This window comes from Natrix helvetica (genome assembly GCF_964273705.1).
Source record: "Natrix helvetica genome assembly, chromosome: 10".
In the NCBI taxonomy this organism is placed as follows: Eukaryota; Metazoa; Chordata; class Lepidosauria; order Squamata; family Natricidae; genus Natrix; species Natrix helvetica.
The window spans coordinates 19,068,288-19,096,022 of NC_138561.1; the positions used below are offsets into that span (position 1 = coordinate 19,068,288).

At 43.9% G+C, this 27,735-nt stretch overlaps 1 protein-coding gene across 3 annotated transcripts in view; it reads left to right on the plus strand.

The window, feature by feature from the left end:
* FTO (FTO alpha-ketoglutarate dependent dioxygenase) overlaps nucleotides 1–27,735 on the plus strand; it is a 159,518-nt gene that overhangs the window by 21,208 nt on the left and 110,575 nt on the right. For all 3 annotated transcript variants that reach the window (XR_014176261.1, XM_081963475.1, XM_081963476.1), the window contains exons 2-6: nucleotides 8,701–8,778; nucleotides 10,675–11,323; nucleotides 19,795–19,938; nucleotides 23,033–23,112; nucleotides 23,925–24,068. Coding sequence is in view for 2 of the 3 variants with exons in the window: in XM_081963475.1 (XP_081819601.1) it covers nucleotides 8,701–8,778; nucleotides 10,675–11,323; nucleotides 19,795–19,938; nucleotides 23,033–23,112; nucleotides 23,925–24,068 (1,095 nt within the window). In the remaining variant the exon portion in view is untranslated. The remainder of the gene's footprint in view (nucleotides 1–8,700; nucleotides 8,779–10,674; nucleotides 11,324–19,794; nucleotides 19,939–23,032; nucleotides 23,113–23,924; nucleotides 24,069–27,735) is intronic.

A 27,735-nucleotide genomic window follows, 5' to 3' on the forward strand; every position in this document is an offset into this window, starting at 1 on the left:
TTTATTCTACATTTAGCAATTTCTGAGTTTTTCACTCTGTCCTGAAGGATCTCTCTTCACCAAGAATGTGCAGGTTTCCTTGCCATTTTGTTTATGTTTATTTTAGGTGATCCATTTGTACGGTCAACCATCTCTTAAGGGACGTGGTGGCTCAGTGGCTAAGACACTGAGCTTGTCAATCAGAAAGTTCGGCAGTTCGAATCCCTAGCTCCACGTAATGGAGTGAGCTCCCATTACTTGTCCCAGCTTCTGCCAACCTAGCAGTTCAAAAGCATGTAAAAAATGCAAGTTTGGAACCACCTTTGGTGGGAAGGGAACAGCGTTGCGTGCGCCTTTGGCGTTTAGTCATGCCAATTCGGTAAAGATCTTTTGGTCTTCCCAAGTTACCTCCATCCTGCTTTATGCTCTCAGGTCATCCAGGTGTTCCAATAGATTGACCTGGATTTGCCTGGAAATAAATGATGTGGTTTTTCCACTGATCCCAAGTTAAAAATTGTTGAGGTCTAGTTCAACGTTGGATAGCTCCTGGATGGTTCAGGTTGGCCTTCAAAAAAATATTTACCAGATACAAGAATCACAGTAGCAGTTTGCGTCCTATTACAATCTTGGAGCGGTATTTAACTTTGCTCCACTTCCAAAGTTCAGAAGTGTTGCTGAATTAATTAATGCCTTGGAAGCATGTGGTCAATAATTAAAGTTACAGCAGTTAAAAGCATTTACTTCCCATTCCCACAAACACGGAGACTAAACAAGAAGGAAGGAAGGAAGGAAGGAAGGAAGGAAGGAAGGAAGGAAGGAAGGAAAGAAGAAAATGAATTCAGATAAAGGAGGTCTAAGTCAAGAAAATAAGATAAATAAATTATGCGCCCCTTCCTAGTTTAAGTGAAGATAAAGGGAGGGAGGAAGCACATTCAGACATGCAAGTTTTTGTTCCTATAGCTTTGCAATATACCCATATATCTCTTTAAGATAAACAATTTCCCTGTCCAGTTGTGTTTGATCTAGCGGGAAACTCTCATCTCTGTTTCTTTGCCGAGGGAGCCAGCACTGTCCGAAGATATTTCTGTGGTCATGTGGCCAGCATGATTATATCCTGAGGCACATGGAACGCTGTTACTTTCCCACCAAAGTGGTACCTATTTATCTACTTGCATTTGCAGGGAAAGAAAGAAGAAAGAAAGAAGGAAGAAAGGGAGGAAAAGAAGAGAGAGACAAAAAGAAAAGGAAGGAAGGAGAAAGAGAGAAAGGAAGGAAAAGAAGAGAGAGACAGAAAGAAAAGGAAGGAGAGAGAAAAAAAGGAAGGAAAGAGAGAGAGAGAGAGGGAGCGATCTTCTGTGTTCCCAGTTCCGGATTTCCAAGAAATTCAGATGCAGCGTCTGGATGAGAAAGTTTGATATAAACAAAACCCAAAACATATTCTCATAGCCAACCATTATGCTGTTGATTCGCAGTCTTGCGGATAGAAAACAGATCACAGATTCTTAACCCAAATAAAGAAAGGAAGGGCCAATGCATGTTCTTTTTCTCTATTCTGGGGGGGGGGAATTCTGTGTAGTTATCCCGGTGAAGTTAGGCATTTTCTTGATTTAATTCACGATGGATGAGATAACTTGGGACGACTTCACATTGCGCTTCCCGCTGGTGAGGAGATGAAAAACTTTGCAGGAAGCAGCCATTTTGTAACTATGAAGATGTTCGAGCACTATGAAATGGGCTTGACAGCCAGTATATGTGGGATTTAATGCTCTGGCTGCTTATTGATCTTCTCTTTAGCCAATGGTGTGGACAGAGGCAGTAGCACTTAGCACCTAGCATTCTTAGACTACCGAGCATCTTCAGTACGATCCTCAAAAGCGACTTGGTATAAAAATGCCCCCAACTGGGAGAAGACAAGGCTTTTTTAAAAAACAGTAAAGAATTTGGGGAATTTTTTCTTTGATGGAATCGGAGCGTGAACTTTGGGGGCGTTCATTTCTTAAGGTTTCATTTCGTTTTGCCATTTGAATTCAAAATCAACGCAGGCAGCAGTTGCCAAGAGTTCATCCTTTTAAGGTTGCCAGACATACCAACGTAGGATTGGAGTCGGCAAATATTTGGGGATGATCCGTCACGAATGCAGCTGACTTTCCATTTGGATGGGAAGGTCCGAGCATCCGAGTAAGAATTGCAGCGGGGGAATCAGGAAGGTCCAAACAAAGCATCTGATCATTACGGATGTCATTCAGTTTCGTAAGGTTGGTGACATGCGAATCGCCAGAAGATGTTTTCCCGGTGAAAATAATCCCGTTAATTTCACACCACTTTGATCCTACAGGTCAGGGGTTGGCAAACATAAACACTCAAAGAGCCATTTGGACCCGTTTCCCACAGAAAAGAAAACTCCGGGAGCCTCAAAGGTCCTAACCGGAAGCCCCCTGTTCAGTTCTGGAGCTGACCGGAAGTTCAGTTCCTCCACCTTAGAGTCTCCTCCTAGCGCGGCGTCCTTTTTCCTCTACCTGTCATAACCGAAAGCCCTATCAATGGTGGAGACAACTGGAAAACCCTCCCTTTGCCAAAGAGTCTTCTCCTGGCGCACGGTGCTTCTCTCCCCCCCCCGCCCCACTGGAAGTTCCTCTCAAAATTTTGGTGCTGACCGGTGATGGAGCCGCAGCAGAGGGAGGAAAGAGCCACATGCGGCTCTTGAGCCGCAGTTTGCTGACCCCTGCTATAGGTAGTCTTGAGCTTGGTAGGCTCAAGATCCAGAAGGATCTTGACAGACTTGAACACTGGGCCCTATCTAACAAAATGAAATGCAGTGTAGAGGAAAGTAAAGTCCTACACTTAGGTAAGAAAAACCCAAAGGACACATATAAACTGGGTGAAACCAGGCTTAATAGCAGTGACTGTAAGAGGGATCTTGGAGTCTTAGTGAACAACCAGCTAAATATGAGCCAGTAGTGTGCAGCAGCAGCCAAAAAAGCCAATGCAATCCTAAATTGCATTAACAGAAGGATACAATCAAGATCAAGTGAGGTGCTAATACCACTCTATAAAGCTGTAGTAAGACCACTCCTAGAGTACTGCATCTAGTTTTGGTCACCACACCATAAAAAAGATGTTGAGACTCTAAAAAGAGTGCAGAGAAGAGCAACTAGGATGATTAAGGGACTGGAGGCTAAAACATGCGATGAACGGTAGCAGGAAGTGGGCATGGCTAGTCTGGTGAAGAGAAGGACCAGGGGAGACATGAGAGCAGTCTTCCAATATTTGAGGGGCTGCCCCAGAGAGGAAGGGATCCAACCTTATTTTCCAAAGCACCCAAAGGCCAGAATGGATGGAAACTGGAGAGATTCAACCTAGAAATAAGGAGGAATTTTCTGACAGTGAGAGCAATCAACCCATGGAACAGAAGTTGCCTTCAGAAGTTGTGTGGGCTTAATCATTTGAGACTTTCAAGAAGAGATTGGACTGCTGTTTTTTGGAAATGGGGTAGGGTCTCCTGCTTGAGCAGGGGGGTTGGACAAGATGACTTATAAAGTCCCTTCCAACTCTGTTAATCTGTCAATGTGTAGTAAGCATCTTTCTTGGGTAAGGGCCACCTGAAGAAAGAGAACTCAAAGCCCTTAAATGGTAGAACCACAGGCTTGTAGAGTTAGATGGGGGCTCTTTAGTCCAGCCTTCTATTCACTGCAGGTAGTCCTCGACTTACAACAGTTCATTTAGTGACGGTTGGGAGTTACAACATCACTGAAAAAAGTAACTTGGGACCATTTTTCACACGTACAGCTCCATGGTCATATGACTTACAGCTTGACAGCTGGTTCAGATATCTACCACGATTGCGGTGTCCCAAGTTCACGTGATTCTGAGATGCAAAAGACAACGGGGAAGGTGGATTCACTTAATGACCGTGGGACTAATTTTACAACTCCGGTGATTCCCTGAACAAATGTGGAAAGGAAACGCTGTAAAATGGAGCGAAACCCACTTAACAAAGGTCTCACACTGAGCAACCTCAATTCTGGGCTCAATTGTGGTCGTAAGTCAAGGACTGGGCGTACAGAAATTTCCCTTCCCCTTTAGCTTGTTGAGAAATTTGCACTCCGAACAAGTTAGCGGGTAGAGTGGTATTTATAGACCAATGCGGGAAAAGTTAATCAGTAATGGATTCCGCCTGCAAGCTTGGGTGAATCTCAATATGCAGAATAGTTCTCATGTTATTAGCCTGATTGACTTTCGATCAGACAAGCCAGCGCAAGTATATTTCAATAGTTACAGAGCTGAGCAGATCAACCAAGGAGGCCCAAAGTACACACAAGGCAACATTATCAATCCCAACCTGACAAAAGTACATTTGAAGTTCATTATAGTAATCTGTCGGTGTGCCAAAAGCAGACATCACCCCAGAGTTGCGAAGCTTATTATCCCCGAGGAACTCTTTGGTGTGAAGATAAATAAAAAGTGAGCCCGGTATTTGCTGAGAAACTACTCTTTTCTTTGTATTCATTGAATTCTTGAGGCACTTCACCCTTTTAAATCAACTGTGGGGGAATGTGGTTTGTTAGCAGGACACCTGTGGGTTAGTTTGCAAAAATTGTAGACAAGCAGGAGAGGATAGCAGCAGCAATAGCCCTTAGATTTATATACCGCTTCACAGTGCTTTTACAGCCCTCTCTAAGTGTTTTACAGAATCAGCCTCTTGCCCCCAACAATCCGGGTCCTCATTTTACCCACCTCGGAAGGATGGAAGGCTGAGTCCACCTTGAGCCTGGTGAGATTTGAACTGCCGAATTGCAGGGAGCCGCCAGTCAGCAGAAGTAGCTTGCAGTACTGCACTCTCACCACTGGGCCACCACAGCTCTTAAATGTTGAATGCCCAACATGTTGGTTTTGTGACCATGATTCATCTGTTAATCTGAAAATAAGATGTAAATTAAGTACTCTTGCAAGCCACAGATGGTCTGTGGAATTACTCATAAAAGGTATGATGGAGTCGGTCTCCTTGATTCTCATCCGGTGGGGCAAAGGCACTTTTTATATGGCAAAAGAAACATGTCCCATCTTTTTAAAGTCTGCTCCCTTTTCTAGTTTCCAGAAAGACTCCTGGCCATGCTTGCTAAAATTGAGGTCAAGAGTTTTTGTAATTTTGAGGTGGGAAAACGCGTGAGGACTATAGAGAAGTGCTAAAATAGGCATAACACCTCTGGATGTGTGAGCGCGCAAAGAACTTGCAGCTCCAGGAAAACATGGAAATCTTAAGTTGTCCTCACATGCACGATTGATTGATTCCTTCCATCTTGCGATATCACCATACCCGTTCAAGCTTTGGACCATTAAAAGTTACCCAATCCTGATGTAGGGCAACTTTGAATTGAATTAAGGACTCTGGAAAAGTTTGATTTCTTTATAACGTTCATCATCAGCCCTTAGTAGTAGAATATATCCACCATACGCAGAAGATACACCTGTCTCTTGGTTGACATGAATGATGATATCTCATTCTGAATCTTCGGAAAGCTATACTAACCAGACTTGTAAAGTAGTTTATGCCAACCTAGTTAGAGTAGAATAGAACAGAACAGAATTCAAGAGGACTTGAACTTAAGTATAAACTTTATTGTCATTGTATTTAAATACAACAGAATTGGTTACTTAGTCTACTCATGGCTACGTAGGGATTCTAGGCGCATGCCTCTTTTAATTCCGCCCCCAGTTTTTGCCACTCCTTCTCCTACACCAGTGATGGCGAACCTTTTCGGCACCAAGTGCCCAAACCAGAATGTGCATGCATGTGAGTGCGCCAGAGCACCGGAAACCCAGAAGACCAGCTAGCTGGCACGCTCATGCCTGGTTTTTGCCCAGTTTTGATTGTTTTTCAGGCTGTTTTCAGGACATTTTTGGGGCCAAAAACGCCTTGGAAAACAGCCCGGAAAATGGGCTGGTTTTTTACCGTTTTCAGGTGGCTTTCAGACATACTGGCACCCATGAAGACCAGCGGGCGACAGCACCCGTGCCCACATAGAGGCCTTTGTGTGCCACCTCTCTCACGCGTGCCATAGTTTGCCATCAGGGTCCTACACATTACAACAGATGTAACATGCTGAGCAAGACCGAAGTCAATCCTAGTGGCCCACGTGAATGTTGAATCGGCCGGCATATGGATGCTCTAATACAGCTTCTTGAATTTTCCCCATCACTGTGCTTTGTTGGTATTTGAGAATAGACAATTTTGGTCGTTTGCCCAAACAATACATTTTTCACCTTCTTTTGCCATAGATGCTTTTGAGCAGCCATCGGGCGACCGCACTGTTCCCTTTGGGGGAAACCTTACAAAACCTGGAATTTGGCTTTCAATTAAGTTTGTGTTGACACAGGTGAAGGGTAGTCATCCATTTCGGATGCTGGCAAGCAGACAGGACGATACGCAACATCTGTGTTGTATAGTCTTGACAATTAGGAGGAAGAGGGAAAGAAAATGAAACACTTGGGTGCCAGGAGGAGTTTTAGCTCTTGCGTGAAATAAATGGATCTTTTTTTTTTTAACATAAGACAAGCCCTCCTGGGGAAAGCAAAATCCTGAAGCTAGACTTACTCCTTGTTGTCTGTAAATCAACACATAACGATTCACACATCTTTTCACTTGTTAGGCTAATATTAGCAGTGTAAGCGGAGTGCATTTGCTGGGGGAACCAACCCTAACACTGGACTCTGTTCTTTCTATTGAAGTTGTAGATGTTCCAACATTGGACGCTTTTAAGAAGAGGCTGGGCAACCATTTGTCGGAGATAGTATAGGGCCATGATTGTGCTCTCTTTGCGGGCAGGCAGGTCGTTGCCTCAGCCAGCTCCACCACGCATGCGTGAGTGCCCTCCACCGGCCACCTGAATTTTGAATTTTGTTCTGGGTTTTAAGACAAAACTTCTTTTTCATTTCCTGCACACCCTTCGAAGGATGCCTGAACATGTCAGCATTGACTTCGAGCACAACAACGCACCACCCGACAATCTCACAAGCAATCCCGCCTTTCTATTTTTATTTTCCGCACAGAGAGTATTTTTTTTTATATATGTAAATGCACACACAGAGAAAAAGACTTGGGGGGAAAAAAGTGAAAAGAGCAGATTAAAAAAAATGTTTAAACACATCCCTTGGTTATTTGAAAGTATTTTTTTTTTATAAATTTGGACAAAGGCCACTCTTTACCCCATTAAATGTGCATTTAAAAATCTGCACCATGGTTATTTTTGTCCAGGAAATAATTTCTGTCTCTGAAAGCTCTTGATCCGTTGAGATTTTGCAAGCGTGGTGTATATCCAGGCGCATTGCAGTGCGCATAAACACATTATCAACCAACCGGTTGGTGAAACAGGCTTGCTCTTTCCCCAGACACCCCCTCTTTCCCCCCCCCCCGTTTTATTTTGGTGGAATCTGCAAGTGGCTTGATGTATTTGACACATGTGTGACAGCTCCCTGCATATGAGAAGAGCGGTGTGTTAGACTACCCCAGCTGTGTGTGTGTTTGTCTGCACATCAAGCCCGAGAGCACCCGCTTAGTCAGATCTGACAATCACATGTGAGCTGGTATTACTTCCACTCCAGAGTGCATTTTTATGCCAAGAGCTTAACATTTGAGAAAGAAATTGTCAGGATATAGTGCTACCCCCGCACTCGAGAAATATCCTCACTTTACCAGCTCAATAGTCTTTTATTGTACATACATCAAAATAGTTCCTTCTGAATTCCTTTCCTCTCCTCTCCTCTCCTCTCTCTCTCCTCTCCTCTCTCTCTCCTCTCCTCTCCTCTTTTCTCCTCTCCTCTCTCTTCACTCTCCTCTCCTCTCTCTCTCTCCTCTCTCTCTCCTCTCTCTCTCCTCTCCTCTCCTCTTTCTCTCTCTCTCTCTCCTCTCCTCTCTCTCTCTCCTCTCCCCTTTCCCTCCTCTCCCCTTTCTCTCTCTCCTCTCCTCTCTCTCTCTCCTCTCTCTCTCTCCTCTCTCTCTCTCCTCTCCTCTCCTCTCTCTCTCCTCTCCTCTCCTCTCTTCTCCTCTCCCCTCTTCTCTCCTCCCCACCCCACCCCTCCCACCAGCGGTGGTATTTACTTATCTTCCCTACAGATTCACAAATGTAAGCGTGCACCATGTCTGCGCATGCACAGAAAGTCACACGTTACATTGGGGCGGGTGGGCGGAGCCTCCCGCAGCCACCGCTACCAGTTCACCCAAACCAGAGAGAACCAGCTGAAAACCACCTCTGCCTCCCACCCCTTTCCCTTCCCCCATCTCTTTATCCTCTTTTTTATCTTCCTTCCTTCCTTCCCCTCTTCCTCTCTCTCCTCTTCCTCTCTCTCTCCCTCTCCCTCTCTGGCCAATAAACTCATCCGATAGCTGCCGCTTCCCCAAGCAAATCTAGACTTTTTGGAGGCTTTTATGCCCGACTCACATCTTCACTGCTGGTTTGGTCTTCTCCGATATCACTTTATGGGGCTGAAATCACACGATTTGTATTTACTCCACACGATTTGTATTTACTCTCAAATTATGTGATATGGGGGAGAAAGAATCTTTTACTTGCATTGTACATTTGTTCTTTTCACTACACATCCTTTGAATGGTCTGCAGGTCCGTTGTGTTGACATATTTTTTGTAAAAAGCAAAATCTGCAGAGTAAGATGAATAGAGGTTTGGAATCTTATTGATTCTCGAATAATTTTTTGTTGTCTTTTTAGAAACGAAAACTTCTGCATGAACTTGGTGAGAGCTGTCTTCCGTATTTGACGCCGAAAGATGCTGGCTTCCATCAACTGGTAATGTTCAAAAGGAACATATTTTGAGAAACCTTAACGATGTGTTTGTCGGTCTTTTCTTTCTTTTTACATCTTGTTCTTGAGTACTTCAGCTCGCTACTTACAAGAGGAAACCTCCAAACTCCAAACTGATTAAACAAATATATCCAAGCGGATTAAAGGGGGACAATGAAGGGTGATTTTGGTTGTAATGCTTGGTTCCCTATAAGGCCAAATTGGAGCCTTTGTCTCATTTTCCCTTTTATTTGCAAAGTAAATAAACAAAGGTAGTTGCCCCCACCTGAAGTTACTGGTCTCTCTTAGTGTCCCCTCTGCAAATACAGTAGCGGCAGAGGTGAAATCCAGCAGGTTCTGACAGTTTCTGGAGAACCGGTAGCAGAAATTTTGAGTAGTTTGAAGAACCAGTAGTGGAAATTTTGAGTAGTTTGGAGAACTGGTAGCGGAAATTTTGAGTAATTCGGAGAACTGCCAAATGCCACCTCTGGCTGGCCCAGAGTGGGGTGGGAATGGAGATTTTACAGTAACGTTCGGCTGTAGTGGAGAGGAAATGGAGATTTTGCAGTATCCTTTCTCCTGCCACGCCCACCAAGCCACACCACACCCACCAAGCCACGCCCACAGAACCGGTAATTAAAAAAAATGAATTTCACCACTGAGTAGCGGATAGATGGGTACGTCTCAATTCCGAAGGTGAGTTTGAAGAGAAAGGGACGTGATTCGGAAGAGTTTGACTTGATCTGGATAAAAGGTTTGCGCCCTGGTAAGACAAGAAACCTGGGCCAGAGGAGAATAGGAATAGACATAAATCCATACTGATGGGGGGGGGGGAAGGAGGGGTTATTAAATAAATGGAAAAAAGTGTGCAAACTTTTTCTTCAACAGTTTGGATAAATATGAAACACATGGGAAAACGTGGGTAAGTTCTCTCCAATTAAGTAGGAACATACTGAATGAAAGATGTAAAAATGAACCTTTTTCTCAGTTTTGAACAGCTACGGCAGGAGTTCCTATATTGTAGCCATGTCAATTTTTCTTATGTTGACATGTGGTCGAAAGATGCATTTTAACGGCCCCCACCTTTCTCCTCCCCGCCCCACTGTTTCAGAAAGAAAAGTGCGTTCTTTTGCCTTTTTCTTTCTAAAGATTGATGGAAGAGGGTTATTCCTTTTTACAGCAGTTGAAAATTTATCCCTCAACATCTGTTGAGAAAAGTTGTGCAATTCAGATTTAGACATTACATTTTACCTACAAAACATCTCAGATCTGTTGAGAGAGGATTAAAAAGACCCGAGTCTGAAATTATGGAGAATTTCCACCAATTTGGCATATTTAGAAATGTTGAGTTTGTTGCGTTTTGGGGGAGTTACTCTCTTAGGTTACCTGGAAGGTATTATGTTAGGAGCCTCAGGTAACCTATGGTTTTGGGAGCATTAATATTTATAGGTTACCTTATAATATGCTCTTTAAATTCTCTTCTCTTTATACTTCATGAAGGGACACAGTGGCTCAGCGGCTAAGATGCTGAGCTTGTTCATCAAAAAGGTCGACAGTTCGGTGGTTCGAATCCCTAGCGGAGTGAGCTTCCATTACTTGTCCCAGCATCTGCCAACCTAGCAGTTCAAAAGCATGTAAAATGCAAGCAGAAAAATAGGAACCACCTTTGGTGGGAAGGTAACAGTGTTCTGTGCGCCTTCGGCTTTTAGTCATGCCGGCCACATGACCATGGAGGTGTCTTCGGACAGTGCTGGCTCTTTGGCTTTGAAACAGAGATGAGCACTGCCCTCTAGAGTTGGGAATGACTAGCACATATGTACGAGGGGAACCTTTATCTTTACCATCATAAGCATCAAATATGTATCAGAATGATTTGTTTTTTTTTTTCCCTTTCCTTTTTAGTGGAAGACTAAATATTTCAAACTTATCCTCAAGAACTCAGAGAAGATCCCTCAAGGCCTCCACGAAGAAGTCCAAAAAGCCTTTTTCACTTTACGGAAGCACATTTGTTTCTTCCAAGACCTTGTAAGGATCAAAGGGAGGGATTTCGTCACCCCCGTATCTCGCATATTAATTGGGAACCCAGGGTTCACTTACAAGTATTTGAACACAAGGCTATTTACTGTCCCTTGGCCTACGGAAGGCCACGCCGTCAACTACTCAAATCCCGAAATAGCCCTGGCTTGTAAAGCGTTAAGCAGGCTTAATGACTACTTGAGTAGGGAATCTTTGCTGGGTTTGCAAGAGCAGGATTTGGCCGAGACGACAGGAATGCAGAATTTACCCCTCGGGGACGGGAGTCGAGATTACGCTACTAACGTTACCGCGATGGAAGCTCTTTTGCAAGATCAAAACCCTTCCCCGAAGACTGACTCCACCGTCCTGAAAGAGAGAACATCGTACAACCTGACATTATTAAATTATATGGATCCCCAGAAAATGCCGTCCTTGAAACCGGAGCCCTATTTTGGCATGGGGAGAATGGCTGTGAGTTGGCACCACGATGAAAATCTAATGGAAAGGTCAACAGTGGCGGTCTACAGTTACGATGGTGGGTTTGAGCCGTTGAGCAGCAAGCAAGTTAACAAAGTAAATCTTGTTTGAAGGTGGGGGAGGGGGGGAGGAACTTTCTGTAGGCAAAAACTATTTTGGCCTTCTAGGTTCAAGTGCCCCAGGAAAGCCTGGCTTCAAAACTAAAAATAAATAAATTGTGGGACCAGGAGAAGAAAAATGGGCAGGGTTAAGGTTGTTTTTTCTTTTTTTTTTGGTAGGAATATCAATTTAACTACAGTTAATGTGTACTAATGCAATGCTTCTCACCCTGTGTCTTTGGAGATTCTCCATCCTCCAGGTCATAGTTGTCCCAAAGTGGCTTTTTCAAGAGGCAACTGGACTTTCTGGTTTTTCCTTGGAAGACATTTAGCTTCTCATCCATGTTCTTTGAAGACATTTTAGCCAGAGTTGAAGACTCTTCTTGGATGAGGAGCAAAACGCCTTCAAAGAAAAACCAAAGGGACTAAAGATGCTTTTTTCAAGAGGAAACTGGACTTTCTGGTTTTTCTTTGAAGACATTTCACTCCTCATCCAAGAAACTTCTTCAATGTTTGTTAGTGTGTGTGTGTGTGTGTGTGTGTGTGTGTGTGTGTGTAATACATATTATTACTGTATCTACCTATAAAAGAGTCTATGGAGATTCTCCATCCTCCTCCACTCAAGGTTGTCCCAGAGTTGCTTTTTCAAAAGGCAACTGGACTTTCTGGTTTTTCTTTGAAGACTTTTCGCTTATATTTTTGAGGGGGGGGGAGTTGAGATGGAAGAAAAAAAGAAGGTAATCAAATAGAGCTAGGTGATTTTGCTACCGCTGGGCTTATCTTGAGCACTTTTAAGTGGACTAAAAAGTTACTATAATTAAACAGCTGACCAGGAGCCAAGGAAACCAAACTCCTTCAATCTCTGTGCCACATTTTCTCACAGATCTGTATTTCCAAGGCCAACATGACATCTCCTTTGGTTGGACTTAATTTGTTAGCGACAGGCTTGTTTCAAACCTCTTTCTTTGCACAGAGTGTGCAAGCCACTGTATGCTGTGGCATGGGAAGAAATTCACCGTTGTTTGTGCAACATTGTGTGGATTTTCATCCCAAAGTGTGAAACTGTTATGGTCCTGTGAGATGCCATAGCTTGGAAAATGGGGGTCTTCTATGTGGAGGAATAAGGGCGCAGGAGTTTCAGTACGAGGCGGTGTATTCGCAGGTAGTTGCTCTGAGTCACTTTTACCTCTTTCATATATCTGAACATAATACAAAAACTTGTTAGCAACATGATGGGCTAAGAAAGCCACTGTTGTAGCCTACCAGCGGCCTGCGGAGTTGGCAGCAGATTCGGACAGTGAGGAGGTTGGGGAAGAACATGGGCCAGTCCTGGAGTCTGGGGAAGGCTCTGATGAGGGCTCTGTGTCAGAGGCAGAGAGGGGGCCAGGCCCATATGCCAGTTATCAGCTGCCTTCGGAGTCAGACATCAGTGGGGCAGACAAACAGCTGGAGCCTGTTCCCAGTATGCGCATGCACAGTTGCCAGATGAAGGGAACAGCTAAAGAATAGGGGTCGACTTGGGAGTAAGGCCACAGGTGGACGATGAATGGCCCCTCCCAGCGGAAATAAAAGAGGAGCGAAAGGGGAGTGGAGTTTGCAGGGGACAATTAGTTTGCTTAATTGGTTTGTGACTTTCCGAGACTCCTTGCCAAGTTTTGCAGATATCGGCCTGTCAGCTCTCCAAGCCAGATAAGGTCTGTGACTGTAAATCCTCCCTTGAAAGACTTCGCTGAATGTGAATGAGCAGAATTCACAGTAAATTAATAAAAGGTTTTTGGTTTTTTTTGTCTGGACAAGGAGTTTGCTTCATGCTCTCGGGAAGCCTCAGTCAGAACAGCCACGATAGGACATAGGTCATGGCAGCATGTGCTGTGAACATTAGATTAGAGCAAGGAAGTTGAAGCTCTGTTGTATGTCTATGGACATTCTCAACCATCCAGATCATGGTTGTCCCAAAGGTGCTTTTTTCAAGAGTCAACTGCACTTTCTGGGACATTTCACTTCTCATCCATTGTTGTATCACGAAAGAAACCCATCAGGACATGATTCATTCTCCCAAGTGGCCTCAACAACTCTCTAAAAGGATGCAAATGATCAGTTGTTTGCAAGGAGTATAAATCCTTCCATTCCCCACCAGTCAGAGATGAAGGAGCTTCTTGGATGAGAAGTGAAGTTGGATGAGAAGTGCAGTTACCGTTCTGTAACTGCAGATGCCATTCGGCTGAAAGATGTTCTGCTCCGGTTCCCCTTGAAAAAGGAACTTTCGGTTAAATTGGGTGGGCTTTTAAATTGGGTGGGATTTTTAAGGTGCTGTAGAGCTTCCCCAGGTGCCCTCCCCCCGGTGAACCCTTCAGTTTGTGCAGACTTTCTGGGAATGCCAGAATCTTGGTCTCTCCCTAGCACCTTGCTGATTATGTTCTCGGTGTACGGTCATACGATAGTATTAAACTTCACAGAAGTGCCTTTGTCTCCCAATTTACTCGGTGGAGTTTGATCAATAGCTTCCTTGTGCTCTTCTCCTGAGCTGAATGTGGCATTACCCCCTTCCCCTTTTATTTCATAAATGCAAGGAAACCTTTTTCAAAGTGCTAATAGGTTGATTAAACGAAGGCGATTAACTTCTCTGCGCTTACTTTGCATACTTCTGACATAATATTCTAGGAGGAGACCCCTGTCGTATAAATTGAATAAGTAAATAGAGGTAAAGGTTCCCCTCACACATATGTGCTAGCCATTCCCGACTCTAGGGGGCGGTGCTCATCTCCGTTTCAAAGCCGAAGAGCCAGCGCTGTCCGAAGACGTCTCCGTGGTCATGTGGCTGGCATGACTCAATGCCAAAGGTGCACGGAACGCTGTTACTTTCCCACCAAAGGTGGCTCCTGTTTTTCTACTTGCATTTCTTACGTGCTTTCAAGTGACAAGAGCTCACTCCATTCTGTGGCGCTAGGGATTCGAACCTTTGAACTGCCGACCTTTCTGATCGACAAGTTCAACGTCTTAGCCACTGAGCCACCGTGTAAATAAAAAAAAGTAAATGTTAGTCTACTGATAGAAGAGAATATTTGTAGTTCAGGATTGAATTGGAGGGTCCTTGATGTGCTCTGAGGTTGGTGGTTTTCTTGCAGACATTTCATTACCCAACTAGGTAACATCATCAGTGCTAGAAGGGAATGGAGTTTGGGGGGAAGAGGAGGAGAAGATGATCATGAGTCCTTGGTGCTCTCTGAGCTTGATAGTTTTCTCGCAGATGTTTCCTTACCCAACTAGGTTAACATCATCAGTGTTCGATGATGATGACATAGTACTGATGATGTTACTTAGCTGGGCAATGAAACGTCTGCAAGGAAACAACCAAGTTTGGAGAGTTCTAGGGACTGCAGAAATGTAAGTCTATTGCCACAATATTCAAACTACGTTTCCTGGAAGCCCAGAATTCCACTGTAAACATTTTTTTTTTAAAGCCTTGATTGGATTCTCAAAACGTTTTATGAGTCAGCCACGATTCTCTGATCGTTCCAAGCAAATCCTGATCAGTTTCTCCCTCCAGCTGGATTCAACCTCCTGCTTCATTCCTACAATTAAACTTGTTGTTGTTGATCTAACTATGCTGTCCCTGAAAACGTGACAGTTAGCACTCAGAAAGCTGTCTCATATTTCATGTCTTCTAATGACAGGTGGATGCCACTGGTCTACTTAAGCTAATAGCTTCTACCGTTATAAATCTTGGGGAACCCAAAGCTGTGGATTTCATATCTACCCATCACCCATGTCGTGACAATCTAAGCCTGTTACTCCCCAATACAGCATTCCCCTGTCATGCTGTAAGAGACAAAGATGCTATTTTGGGCTAAGTAAACTCCAGTGTGTTTACCTTACGTGTGCGCAGTTCTTACTGACTCGGAACCTAAAACCCCAATTTTGACTTCGAAACAACGTATGAAATGCCGACTCTGGTTGATCCCTTGTCAGCATTCATTCTTTAGGCCTAAATCTGTGGAGTTTCTTTAGAGCAGGCAGCGTATCGTGTCTGCAGAATTACTGCGCAATACCATCTCTTAGCTCTATTTATACGGGAGCTATTTATAATAATCACTGCATAGTACGGCTTCTGTTATTGCTACTACCAGTGTATTACTGACACTCAATTCCAGGGCATCGTCCAATGCAATAGGAATACGGAATACGTGCCGTACGCATGGCATTTGGCTACAAAGCTAAGAACACATTGCAGAACGGAAGAAAACACTTAAGGCTCTAGGCCAGGGATGCCACACCTTTTCAACACCGAATGCTGAAAAGGGAGCCCTTGGTGCACTCGTCTGGGCCGTGACTAGGGGCATGCTGAATGAACTTCTGGTTTCAGGTGCACACATACGCGCAGGCCAGCAAGTCTTCCAGTTACTGCTGCGCATGCACCAATCAGCTAGCTGGCGCACATGCGCATGCTGGAAAACGGAAGACCAGCTTTTCCGGTTTCCGGTACTTCAGGCCCATGTGCCATAGATTCGCCATCGCGGGTTCTAGGGCCATACTATATCACCCATAGCTCTTGATTTATCTAAAAGTTAACAATCTGGGATATTTAGCAGAAGATTCATCCTTCTCCTCCTACACACCTTCAGATCCATGAGTTTACACAACAGTGCTGTCTAATGTCTGTGTATATTTAACCATGTTGTATGACTGTCATATTATTATTTATCTTTGTCTTCTTTGTTACCTCCTCTTATTATGATTATTCAGAGTAAAAGAATAACAGAGTTGGAAGGGACCTTGTAGGTCTTCTAATCCAACTTCCTGCCCAAGCAGGAGACCTCACTTCATTTTAGACCCAGTCTCTTCTTAAGAGCCTCCAGTGATGGAGCATGTACAACTTCTGGAGGCAAGTTGTTCCACTGATTGATTGTCCTCACTGTTAAGAAATTTCTCCTTAGTTCTAGGTTGCTTCTCTCCTTAGTTAGGTTTCCACCCATTGCTTCTTGTTCTGCCTTTAGGTGCATTGGAGAATAGCTTGACCTCCTCTTCTTTGTAATCATCTTCTGTTGTGTTACATGTACACTGAGGGCTTCTGCACCGGAGACAAATTCCTTGTGTGTCTCTTCATCTTTGGCCAAATGAAGCAATTCTAGTTCCATCCATAGCTAGATCTTGCTCCTGAGAATATGGTGGGGAGAAAGGTAGATTGAGAAAATGGAATCTAAAGTCAAATGGAGCCCTTCCATTCAAGGATCAAGAATGTTCTGCTTGAAACTGGAAGTTGTGTTTGGCTGCCTACTTCATGAATCACTTGCTAGCGCATGCAAAGAAATGCTGCAATATAGACATATTTTCTGTGTGCAACTTCCTCCCAGCGACATGGGTTGTTGTCTTTTAGATGTAAAGGATCCTTCTGGGTAGATGCCTTAACGGGTGTTGTTTTTGGCTACTTGCCTCCGAAGGCTTACTGAAGTGCGTAAATCTTGAACAGTAATAAACAACTGGATCTGTTAGTTGACAAGTTAATGTTTAGCAGGCTAACAGACCTGTGATTGACTGCGGCTTTTGACAGATTGCGAAAGGCCTTTCATAACATGGACTTTTTGTGTGTGTGTGTGTGTGTGTCTCTCTGTGCATGTGCATTTTGCACAAGGAACATTAATAATGAAATAATATTTTCGGAAAGAGTCTTGACTAAGTCGAGCAGCTTTAGGAAAATTTGCACCGTGGTTGGATTTCGGTGAGAACTTCTGACAGCTTTCTTGGTGGCTAATGTTTTTATAAACTGGTTGGAATGTTCCTGTCGATTGATAATTGACTAGTAATCCCTTCTATTTGCTGCTTAATAGATGCAAGGTCAGTTAACAGCAATTTAAAAAGTCTGCAAGGGATTGTTTTCTGGGTTTATTTTTTTAAAGTAATCCAAATGTAGAAGGTGTCAGCTCGGGAAGGAATCTGGAAACATCACTGTAGGAAGTAGGGTTGGCTTCACCACAGAGGCACCCACCCAGGTGCCAATCGCCAAGAAAATTTGCATTTCAGTTTTATAGATGTGTAAGAAAATGACGGGGTAGCTCAGTGGCTAAAGCGCTGAGCTTGTCGATCAGAAAGGCCAGCAGTTTGGCAGTTCAAATCCCTAGCGCTGCGTAACGGAGTAAGCTCCCGTTACTTGTCCCAGTAACACGTAAAGCACGTAAAAAATGCGAGTAGAAAATTAGGAACCACCTTAGGTGGGAAGGTAACAGCCTTCATGGGCCAGGATATCGGCTGGCAGCTCTCCAAGCCGGATAAGGTCTGTGACTGTAAATCCTCCCTCGAAAGACTTTGCTGGATGTGAATAAGCAGAATTCACAGTCAATTAATAAAAGGGGTTTTTGACAGGACCAGGAGTTTGCTTCAGGCTCTTGGGAAGCCTTAGTCATAACACCGTTGTTTGTGTGCCTCCAGTCCCCTGGACGGATAAAATAGGCCATTATTATATACGTACATTATACACATATTATACACATACAGGAGGAATAAGGACTCCGATTGGTTAAAGAGACTTTTTATTGGATAATGATAGTTTAATTGATGTCACTTTGCGTCCAATTCAGTGGTAGAATTCTACCACTGAATTGGACACAAAGTGACAACATCAATTAAAATATCATTATCCAATAAAAAGTCTCTTTAACCAATCGGTGTCCTTATTCCTCCTGTACATGTATAATACACAGATAATTCCGAATACCTGCCCCCCTCTAAATCTTTTCAGAAGGGATGTGGGGGGAGCCTTACTTAGGCAAACAAATTATTATTTTTTTACCCCATGCAAGGAGTTGTCAGAGCAATCGTTCTGCATTCTCTTATTTTTTATCATAACTTTTCAACTCTCCAAACTGCGGGGGGAAGATTTATACCTTTCATTATTTCAGGCACACAGAGAGACACCAGTGCTGACCTCAGCTTCTTAATGCTGAGATCGTTCATCACTTTACGGCTGATGGGATATTTATTTAGATCGGGGTTTTACACATCAGTCATAAAATATGGAAATGCTTGCCAAGTTGGTTTTTTTCCTTTTCATTTTAGGATTCGAGGTTTTTTTTTGTCATTGCTTTTGCCTGCTTTTTGAACGATCCTTCAGATCTGATTCCCTAAATTCTCTTTTCTGTTTTGAACATCAGAGTGCTTATTTGCAGTGATTTTTTTTTCCCTATGAAAACAAAACGAAAATAAAAATTACACCGAGGGATGCCAACAGCTTTCTTTTTTAAAAAAAATATCAACTTGTTAAGTTGCTTGTTAAAAGACAGTGCTAAAGGAGTACGTTAGCAATTATTTAATGGAAATACAGAAGTCGACATTCTGTTTTCATTCTTTTCTTTTTTTCTAATTCTTTTCTTTTTTCTTTTTTTTATATTTTTACTGTAGTATAACATACTAACATAGCAGCTTCCCATGTTTCTTGGAGGAAAAAAGGTTAGGGAATAATAGATAAAGGTTCACCTGGCACATACGTGCTAGTCGTTCCTGGCTCTAGGGGGCGGTGCTCATCTCCATTTCAAAGCAGAAGAGCCAGCGTTGTCCAAAGACGTCTCCGTGGTCATGTGGCCGGCATGACTAAACGCCGAAGGCGCACAGAACGCTGTTCCCTTCCCACCAAAGGTGGTTCCTATTTTTCTACTTGCATTTTTACGGGTTTTCGAACTGCTAGGTTGGCAGAAGCTGGGAGGAGTAACAGAAGCTCACTCTGTGATGAGGTGATAGGGATTCGAACCGCTGAACTGCCGACCTTTCTGATCGACAAGCTCAGCGTCTTAGCCACTGAACTACCATGTCCCTCTTAGGAAATTAATAGTACAGTATTATTCATAGTAGTATTTTTAAGCTTTGCTCTATTATCCATTGGCGGAGGGAAGTTCAAAAGTTAAGGATGGAATATTTATTTATTTATTTATTTATTTATTTATTTATTTATTTATTTATTTATTTATTTATTTATTTATTTATTTATTTATTTATTTATTTATTTATTTATTTATTTATTTATTTATTTATTTATTTGATTTCTAGACCGCCCCCTCTCCCCGAAGGGACTCGGGGCGGTGTACAGGTACCAAATTAAAAACCATACAAATAATCATAAATAATCATAAATAATCATAAATAATCATAAATATAATTAAAATTGAATTTTCACAGCTGGAATCAAATTTGTTGCAGCCTGGCTTGTACAAAGTGGCCAACATGTATGGCTTACTTAGAAAAAGGGGTCACGCAAAATTGTAAGTCGGTCCAATGTGCACATTTGTAAAAAATAAAGTTGGAAAATGGTGGTCAACAGTTTGCTCACCGACTTAATGTTCCAATTTCTTTTACAAAGTTGGTGGTTTCCTTGTTCTTTTAAAACTTCAACAGGAGAGAATTGGTTCTTGTATTTGAAGAGGGTTTTTTTGTTTGTTTGTTTCAGAAGTTGATGGTGGCATCCTTGAAGAAAAATCTGCAGCTGGCAGAGATCCAGATGTTTGGCATGTTGGGTTGAAAGTTGCTTGGGATATAGAGACACCAGGCTTAGCAATCCCACTTCATCAGGGAGATTGCTACTTTATGCTAGGTAAGTTCAAAAATGAAGTAGATATTCTATTTCTTATTTCATATTTATTTGTTTATTTCTTAATTTTTAATCCCTATTCTACTCTACTCCACTCCACTTCTTTCTTTCTTTCTTTCTTTCTTTCTTTCTTTCTTTCTTTCTTTCTTTCTTTCTTTCTTTCTTTCTTCCCTCCCTCTCTCTCTTTCCTTCCTTCCTTTCTCTCTCTCTCTCTCCTGGCCTCCCGCCCCTCCCTCCTTTCTTTCTTTCTTTCTTTCTTTCTTTCTTTCTTTCTTTCTTTCTTTCTTTCTTTCTTTCTTTCTTTCTTTCTTTCCCCTTCTCTCTATCTCTCTTCCCCTCTTCCTCCCTCCCTCTCTCTCTCTCTTTCCTTCCTTCCTTTCTCTCTCTCTCTCTCCTGGCCTCCCGCCACTCCCTCCTTTCTTTCTTCCTTTCTTTCTTTCTTTCTTTCTTTCTTTCTTTCTTTCTTTCTTTCTTTCTTTCTTTCCCCTTCTCTCTCTCTCTCTCTCTTCCCCTCTTCCTTCCTTCCTTCCCTCTCTCTTTCATTTCTTCCTTTCTCTATCTCTCTCCCTGCCTCCCTCCTTTCTTTCTTTCTTTCTTTCTTTCTTTCTTTCTTTCTTTCTTTCTTTCTTTCTTTCTTTCTTTCTTTCTTTCTTTTCTCCTAAGGTTCTAAAGAGAAATATCCTGACACTGAGAACCATTAATCAGTGAAATGATCCCCCCTCCCTTCTTTTTAAGAAAAGAATCTGGACAACCATTTGTCTGAAATATTATAGCATTTCCTACTTGAGCAGGGGGCTGGACTGGAAGACCTCCAAGGTCCCTTCTGTTATTCTATTATTCCTTGGCTTTTCAGGAAAAAAAAAGGACTATAACCCAGCTGTAATTATGCTCCAAAAGTGGGTATATTGTATATTTCAATCCCCCAGAGATAATTCTCATTGCTACACTGTAAATGGTTTATTGATGTTTAGCTTAGTGTTTTGGGGGGAATCGACCTAGTGATGGCTTGCCAGCTATGTTTTATGGTTCAGCAAACCCACTGTGGTTAATCACACTATGGGCTTGCACAATATTTAAAGCTGGATTGAAACGATATTTCCTCCAGTTCTAAGACGAGGGGAGTTTTTCTTCTGATGAATGAGGGGATGGGATCAAAGTTGTGAGAAAACAGCCAAAGTTTTCCCAAAGCTGTGTTTTTGAAAAACACAGCATTTGCACAAAATTTTGCATAAATTATTATGCTAAACAAAAACGACTCGGACTAGGAAAAGATGTGCATTACGCAAATATACAGCGCATGGTGCATGTAAGTTATAACTGTATTCTGTATCATCGCTTTGGCCCTCAAGGAAAAATCCTGCCTAGATCATATAATGTAATTCATCCCAGCAGTAGGTGTTAGACGTTGCATAAGGCCGAAGGGCTCAGTGGCTAAGATGCTGAGCTTGTCGCTCAGAAGGTCAGCGGTTCGAATCCCTAGCAATTCGACTGAGCTCCAGTTCCTTGTCCCAGCTTCTGTCAACCTAGCAGTTTGAAAGCACGTAAAAACGCAAGTAGAAAAATAGGGACCACCTTTGGTGGGAAGGGAACAGCATTCATTCCATGTGCCTTCGCCATTGAGTCATTCTGGCCACATGACCACCAAGTCGTCTTCGGACAGCGCTGGCTCTTTGGCTTTGAAACGGAGATGAACACCGCCCCCTAGAGTCAGGAACGACCAGTACATATGCGTGAGGGGAACCTTTACTTTCATCTTATTGAAATTTGGGTGAAAACTAGTCATAAGTCCCTTTTCCCCATGCTTTGAACGGTCCCTAAACAAACGGTTGTAAGCCAAGGACTACCTACACTCTACTCAACGATACACGGAAGCCACATTGTCCTAAGCCCATGATTGAAACGCCTTCCCTTCTGCTCCACCACCAAGAAATATACCCAGAGCTGGATTTTACGAGCCAATTCCCCACCCATCCACCCCATACCGGTCCCACATTTTCGCTTCCGTGCTTTCTAAAAGCAAAAATGCACACGTTGAATCCCCCAGCTGTTTCTGATAGATCAAATGTGGCCCGAAGGCTAAGAGGTTTAAATGCAGCTCCAGGATAAATCCAACCGGCCTCCCTTTGGTGGAGAATAAGAGAGAGTAAACATAATCAGGGGGCCGTGTGCGCGTTAGACTTCAAGGCCCATCCAAAACTTGTCTTCCCATTTAACCAGAAACGGGGAGCACCCTTGAGTAGAAATGACGTGTGGTTGGAAAATCACAGCTTTAACTGGGAACACTTTGGTATACAGATGCCTGCCAGAGGTTTTCCGTCGGAAACCTGACCCCACTTTTGAGCTGCGTGCTGCCGATGTCTATTTCTTTTTTTCCAACCGTCCTGAGCCCCTGAAATGTATTTATTGGCGCTCCGGCTTTGATGTCGCGAGTTTGCTAAGCTTACAATGTCTTGTTGGGTTTTCTGTTGATTAATTACACACGGGTTTCTCCCCCACCCCCACCCCACCCCCAAATAGCTCGGTCGTCTTCTGGCTACTGTAGAATAATTTCTCTTTTTAGGAGCGTATTGACTTTTGAAATAACGACGGGACAGTTTTGCAACCATGCAAAAACCCGGCTTACAACCACAACGGAGAGAGAACAACCTTTTTTGTTGCTAAGCGAAACATGAGCAAAGTGGGCTTTGTCTCATTTTACGGCCTTCCTTGCCGCGGTGGTTACTGTAAGTGAATCATGGCAGTTGTTCAGTGAGGAATGCGGTTGTTAAGTGACTTTGCTTGTCCGAAGGTGGCAAAAGGGGATCGCGTGACCCCCAGGGCAATGCAGCCGTCATAAATATGAGTCAGTTGCCAAGGGTTCGAATTTTGATAATGTCATCATAGAGCTGCTGCATTGGTCGCCAGTGTGAAAAACGGTTGTAATTCACTTTTTTCAATGCTGTTGTAACTTTGAGCAGTCACTAAATGAACTGTTGTAAGTCGAGGACTACCTGTATTCCCAGAAACAGCACCTACCTTGGATTAAGGCTTCTCTCATTTCCACCCATGGCTTTATGGGTGAATACTTATGATCTGTCCTTTAATGGTCTTTTTCTAGATAATCTGAATATGACTCACCAACATTGTGTTTTGGCCGGCCGGCCGGCAAGATTCAGCTCCACACACAGAGTGGCAGAAGTGAGTAACAAAACGTTGTGGGAATGGTGATCAAGGGCTGGGGATTTTGGCATAGTAGCTAGATAGTCCTGAAAAGTAGATAAAATAACTTTTCTTGTCATTTTCACTATCCATTTTGAATTTACTGTGATGTTGATTCTCCTTTGACATTTTGGGTTGAAGAACTTGTTAAACGGCACACTTCAATTGTTTTTCTGTGCAACACAATTCAAGGGCATGGTTTAAGAAGACACACACACACACACAAACAAATCTAGTAGGTATAAAAGTGCAGGCAGAGCTGGAGGGTGGAGTGAAATGAGTCACTAGCCTAGAGTCATTTACGTTCCCACGAATGGTCCAAATTCAACCCCTCTTGAATTCTGCTGACCCTTATCTGGTGCCAATTTAGTATTGAACTTTACTCGAATAATTTGTGCATAGGCTTGGGCCATAAATCTGCAACTTAAGGTGAGATCCTGATAAGGCAAAGAATCAGGATCATATGTTAAGTTGCAGATTTATCGCTGAAACCTATGCACAAATTACTCAATTAAAGTTCAAATACTAAATTGGCACCATTTGCTCTCTAAATTCCTGGCTAGGACTCATATTGAGGTTGACTGAATTTACACTGGATTCATTTAACAATGGCTTTGTGGAGTAGCCCTTCCTTAGTTGTAGATGATGGTTTGCAGATCTCAGTTAAAATAGTAGACTACTAAATTACAATACGATTTACTTGGTTTTGGTTTCCCATGGGGTGAAATCCCAGTCCTTTTTCACACCAACTTCCTTCCTTTTTTCTTTTTTTCTTTTGTAAATCTCAACAGTGCTCAACGGGGACCCTGCCATACATCCTGGACAAATGCAAGGCAGCGCTGGAGAATTTGAACACCGATGCTGATTTGAACGTCCGGTGCTTGAAATCACTGGAGGTCGGAGATATAACACAAGTGGAAAAAACTCACAGTGAGGTGAGAAGGCGGGAGGGATGGCCATGCTGCAGACGTTAGAAAGTAGAGGAATTTCTCCTTCTCTCTGGTTCTACTCTCTATAAGATCATCGGCCTTGTTTTAGGTCTCCTCACAAGCATTTAGCATCAAAAAATGGCCAGGCCTTAGGGCTATAACAGATTAATGATAGCACATCTATCACAGTGGTGGGTTCCGGATCCCGTTGCAACTGGTACGGTTGCAACGTGGCCCGGTGTCCTCCACATAAATGCATCTTATCTTCCAGCGATGCCTCCGCAAGCCTCTGCGACGCTCCAGCTGCTCGGTGGAGCATCGTGCAGGCGCTGTATGTGACATGCACATCCACCGAAGCGCAGAAGGCTTTAAAGGACAGGTAAGGAGCTCGTGCGGGCGAGTGTGCCCATTGGAACGGAACGGTACCCCATGCTCCGGGCAGGCTCTGGTACGCCCGTATCAGGGCGTACCGCCTGCAAGCTACCACTGATCTATCAGTAGAAGAGACGATTTTTATAACATTCTTAACATAACTACATCCCCAGAAGCATTTCACCGGGGCCTTCTTTTCTTGGTTCTTTTTCTTGTGACCCCAAAATAAGGAAAGGAATAAAGGGAAGAGAAGGGAATGAAAGAAGAGATGAGAAAGGGAAGGGGAGGGGAGGATAAGAGGAAAGGAAAGGAAAGGAAAGGAAGGGAAGGATAGCAATAGCCCTTAGACTTATATAACGCTTTATGGGGCTTTCCAGCCCTGTTTCTAAGCGGTTTACAGAGTCAGCCTCTTGCCCCCAACAATCTGGGTCCTCATTTTACCCACTTCAGAAGGATGGAAGGCTGAGCCAACCTTGAGTGAGATTCGAACTGCCAAATCGCAGCTAGCAGCCAGCTGAAGTAGCCTGCAGTACTGCACTCTCATCACTGCGCCACCTCAGCTCCTTTAGGTTGGGGAAGTGGAGGGAAGGGAAAGGAAAGGAAAGGAAGGGGAGGGGAGGGACGGGAAGGATAAGGGGAAAGGAAAGAAGCAAAGGAGAGGGGAGGAGAGGAAAGGAACGGAAGGGAAGGATGAGGAACGGAAGGATAACAAGAAAGGAAAGAAGGAAATGGGAGGGGAGGATAAGAGGAAAGGAAAGAAGGAAGGGAACGATGATGAAAGGAAGAGAAGGATAAGAGGAAAGGAAAGAAGCAAAGGAGAGGAGAGGAAAGGAAAGCTCCTCCAGCTTCAGATCCCCAGCTACCTTTGGGCGACACCCCGCAGCACCCCCAACTCTTGAGCATTCTGGAAGTTATATCCCCACACATCTGGATGGCAAAGAATTGAGGAAGCTGCTCTGGAGGCTTTGATCTCTAAGCCTAGTTTCATCAAAGAGGCCGTATAAATCATCATCAGCTGCCCACCTGGCTTTAGTTGACTGGGAAATGTTAAGTAGGACTGGATTCTTGGCAGAAAGGAGGAATCCGAGAGCAGATTGCCAGGCCCAGGATGTGGACTCTTTTTTTTAGAGGGTACAAATTACTTTAGGATAATGGAGGTAGTTTGGCTGTTTGGTGACCCAGAGCACTTTGAATTTCAGCTTTCAGCTATTAAAAAAAAAGTAGACTCACCGATTTCCTTTCAGGTAAGTGCGATTTTGCTCCGTGGCCTAAAACTGTGTCTCTCTAGAGCCGTGATGGCGACCTCTCTGTGGGCACACCAGCCGTCGCCCCAGCCCAGCTTCACCGTGCATGCGTGGGCGTGCCTCCCACCGGCCAGCTGGTCTTTGGGTCTCTGCCACACATGCAGGGGGTGGATGCGGGGGATGCATGTGCACACGATTGGGGTGCTATCGTTGCATTTTGAGGCCTCACGAAGCACCCCTGTTTTGGCTTCCAGGTTGGTGCGGGGGGGGGGGGCTAGAAGCCAAAACCTAGAAGCCAAAAATGGGTGAGGGGGGCAGGGCGCATGTGGGGGGATTCAAACCGCCCAAATTGGAGGCAGCCGGCAGTCGGCAGAAGTAGCCTGCAGTGCTGCATTCTAACCACGGCGCCATCATGGGTCTTAGTTGGCAAAACATATCAAGTTCCCAATGTTAGTCTTGGGAGACGCTGTCTCAACCACAGCCTAGAAGCAAAGTGTTCTGACCGAGGCTTCCCAAGAACATGAAGCAAACTCCTTTTCCCGACAAAAATCCCTTTTATTAATTTGCTGTGAATTCTGCTCATTCACCTCCAGCAAAGTCTTTCAAGGGAGGATTTACGGTCACAGATCTTCTCTGGCTTGGAGAGCTGCCAGGCCGGTATCTGCAAAACTTGGCAAGGAGTCTCGGAAAGTCACGAACCAATGAAGCGAACTAATTGCCTCCTGCAAACTCCACTCCCCTTTTGCTCCTCTTTTATTTCTTCTGGGAGGGGCCATTCATTGTCCACCTGTGGCCTTACTCCCAAGTCGACCCCTGTTCCTTAGCTGTTCCCTTCGTCTGGCCACTCTGCGGATGCACACACTGGGAACAGGCTCCAGCTGTTCGTCTCCCTCCCTGATGTCTGACTCCGAAGGCAGCTGATAACTAGCATACAGCTCTGACCCCCCTCTCTGCCTCCAACACAGAGCCCTCATCAGGGCCTTCCCCAGACTCCAGGACTGTCCCATGTTCCTCCCCAACCTCCTCACTCTCCGAATCTGCTTCCAGTTACGCTGGCGGGTCACAACACAAAGTTCAACCGCCAGCTTCTTTGCATCCTGTGTGTAAAATAGAACACCTTGCTTGTTCACTGGGGTGGACTTGCATCCTGCATCCTGAAATGAACACATGCTGCCAAGGTGTTTTGCGAGCTGACTGTTAGGCTGCTGCTGGGAAGCCCATTGATGTCCGAGGCTAATGTGTGTTTCCAGCGCATTGCACCAAAATGGCAACTCAGCCGGTGGTCCTGCTGGACCGCGGAAGAGAGGAAGGATAGTTCAATCCCTAGGGTGGCATTTAATAAGCCAAGTGCCTCTAAATAATTAACCGAGGGACCGACGCCACCCTGGGCTCGCTAAATGTCAGTCCGCAGCTCTCTGGCCTTTTCTCCCAGGCCTTATTGACCGTTGCTCTCCAAGTGCGCCTTTCATATCGGCTTAAAGGGCGAACCAGAGAGGGGCGATTGTGACACGGAGGTAAAATCTTTGCTGCAAGCAGAGGAAGATCAAGAGTTTAAAAAGTGGGGAATCTGTACGCCGCTCTGCTTCAACAACGCGTAACAGTAAAAAAAAGGGCTGTGAAAATATCTGCAGACCCTTCGCATCCTGGAGATAAATTGTTTCCTACCCTCAGAATGATGCTATAGAGAGCACTGCACACCAGAACAACTAGACACAAGGACAGTTTTTTTCCCAAACACCATCACTCTGCTAAACATCTAATTCCCACAACACTGTCAAATTATCTACTAACGCTGTATTGCTATTATTCTTCTCTTCCTTCCTAGTATCTATCTCTTCCCACTTATGATTGTAACCATGTTGCTTGTATCTTTAAAATTTATATTGTTCTTATTGTTTCCTAATATGATTTGATTGCTTATTAGTAACCTATGACTATCACTAAGTGTTGTATTATGATTCTTGTTGAATGTATTCTATTTTATTTTTCTTTATATACATTGAGAGCATCTGCACCAAAGACAAATTCCTTGTGTGTCCAATCACACTTGGCCAATA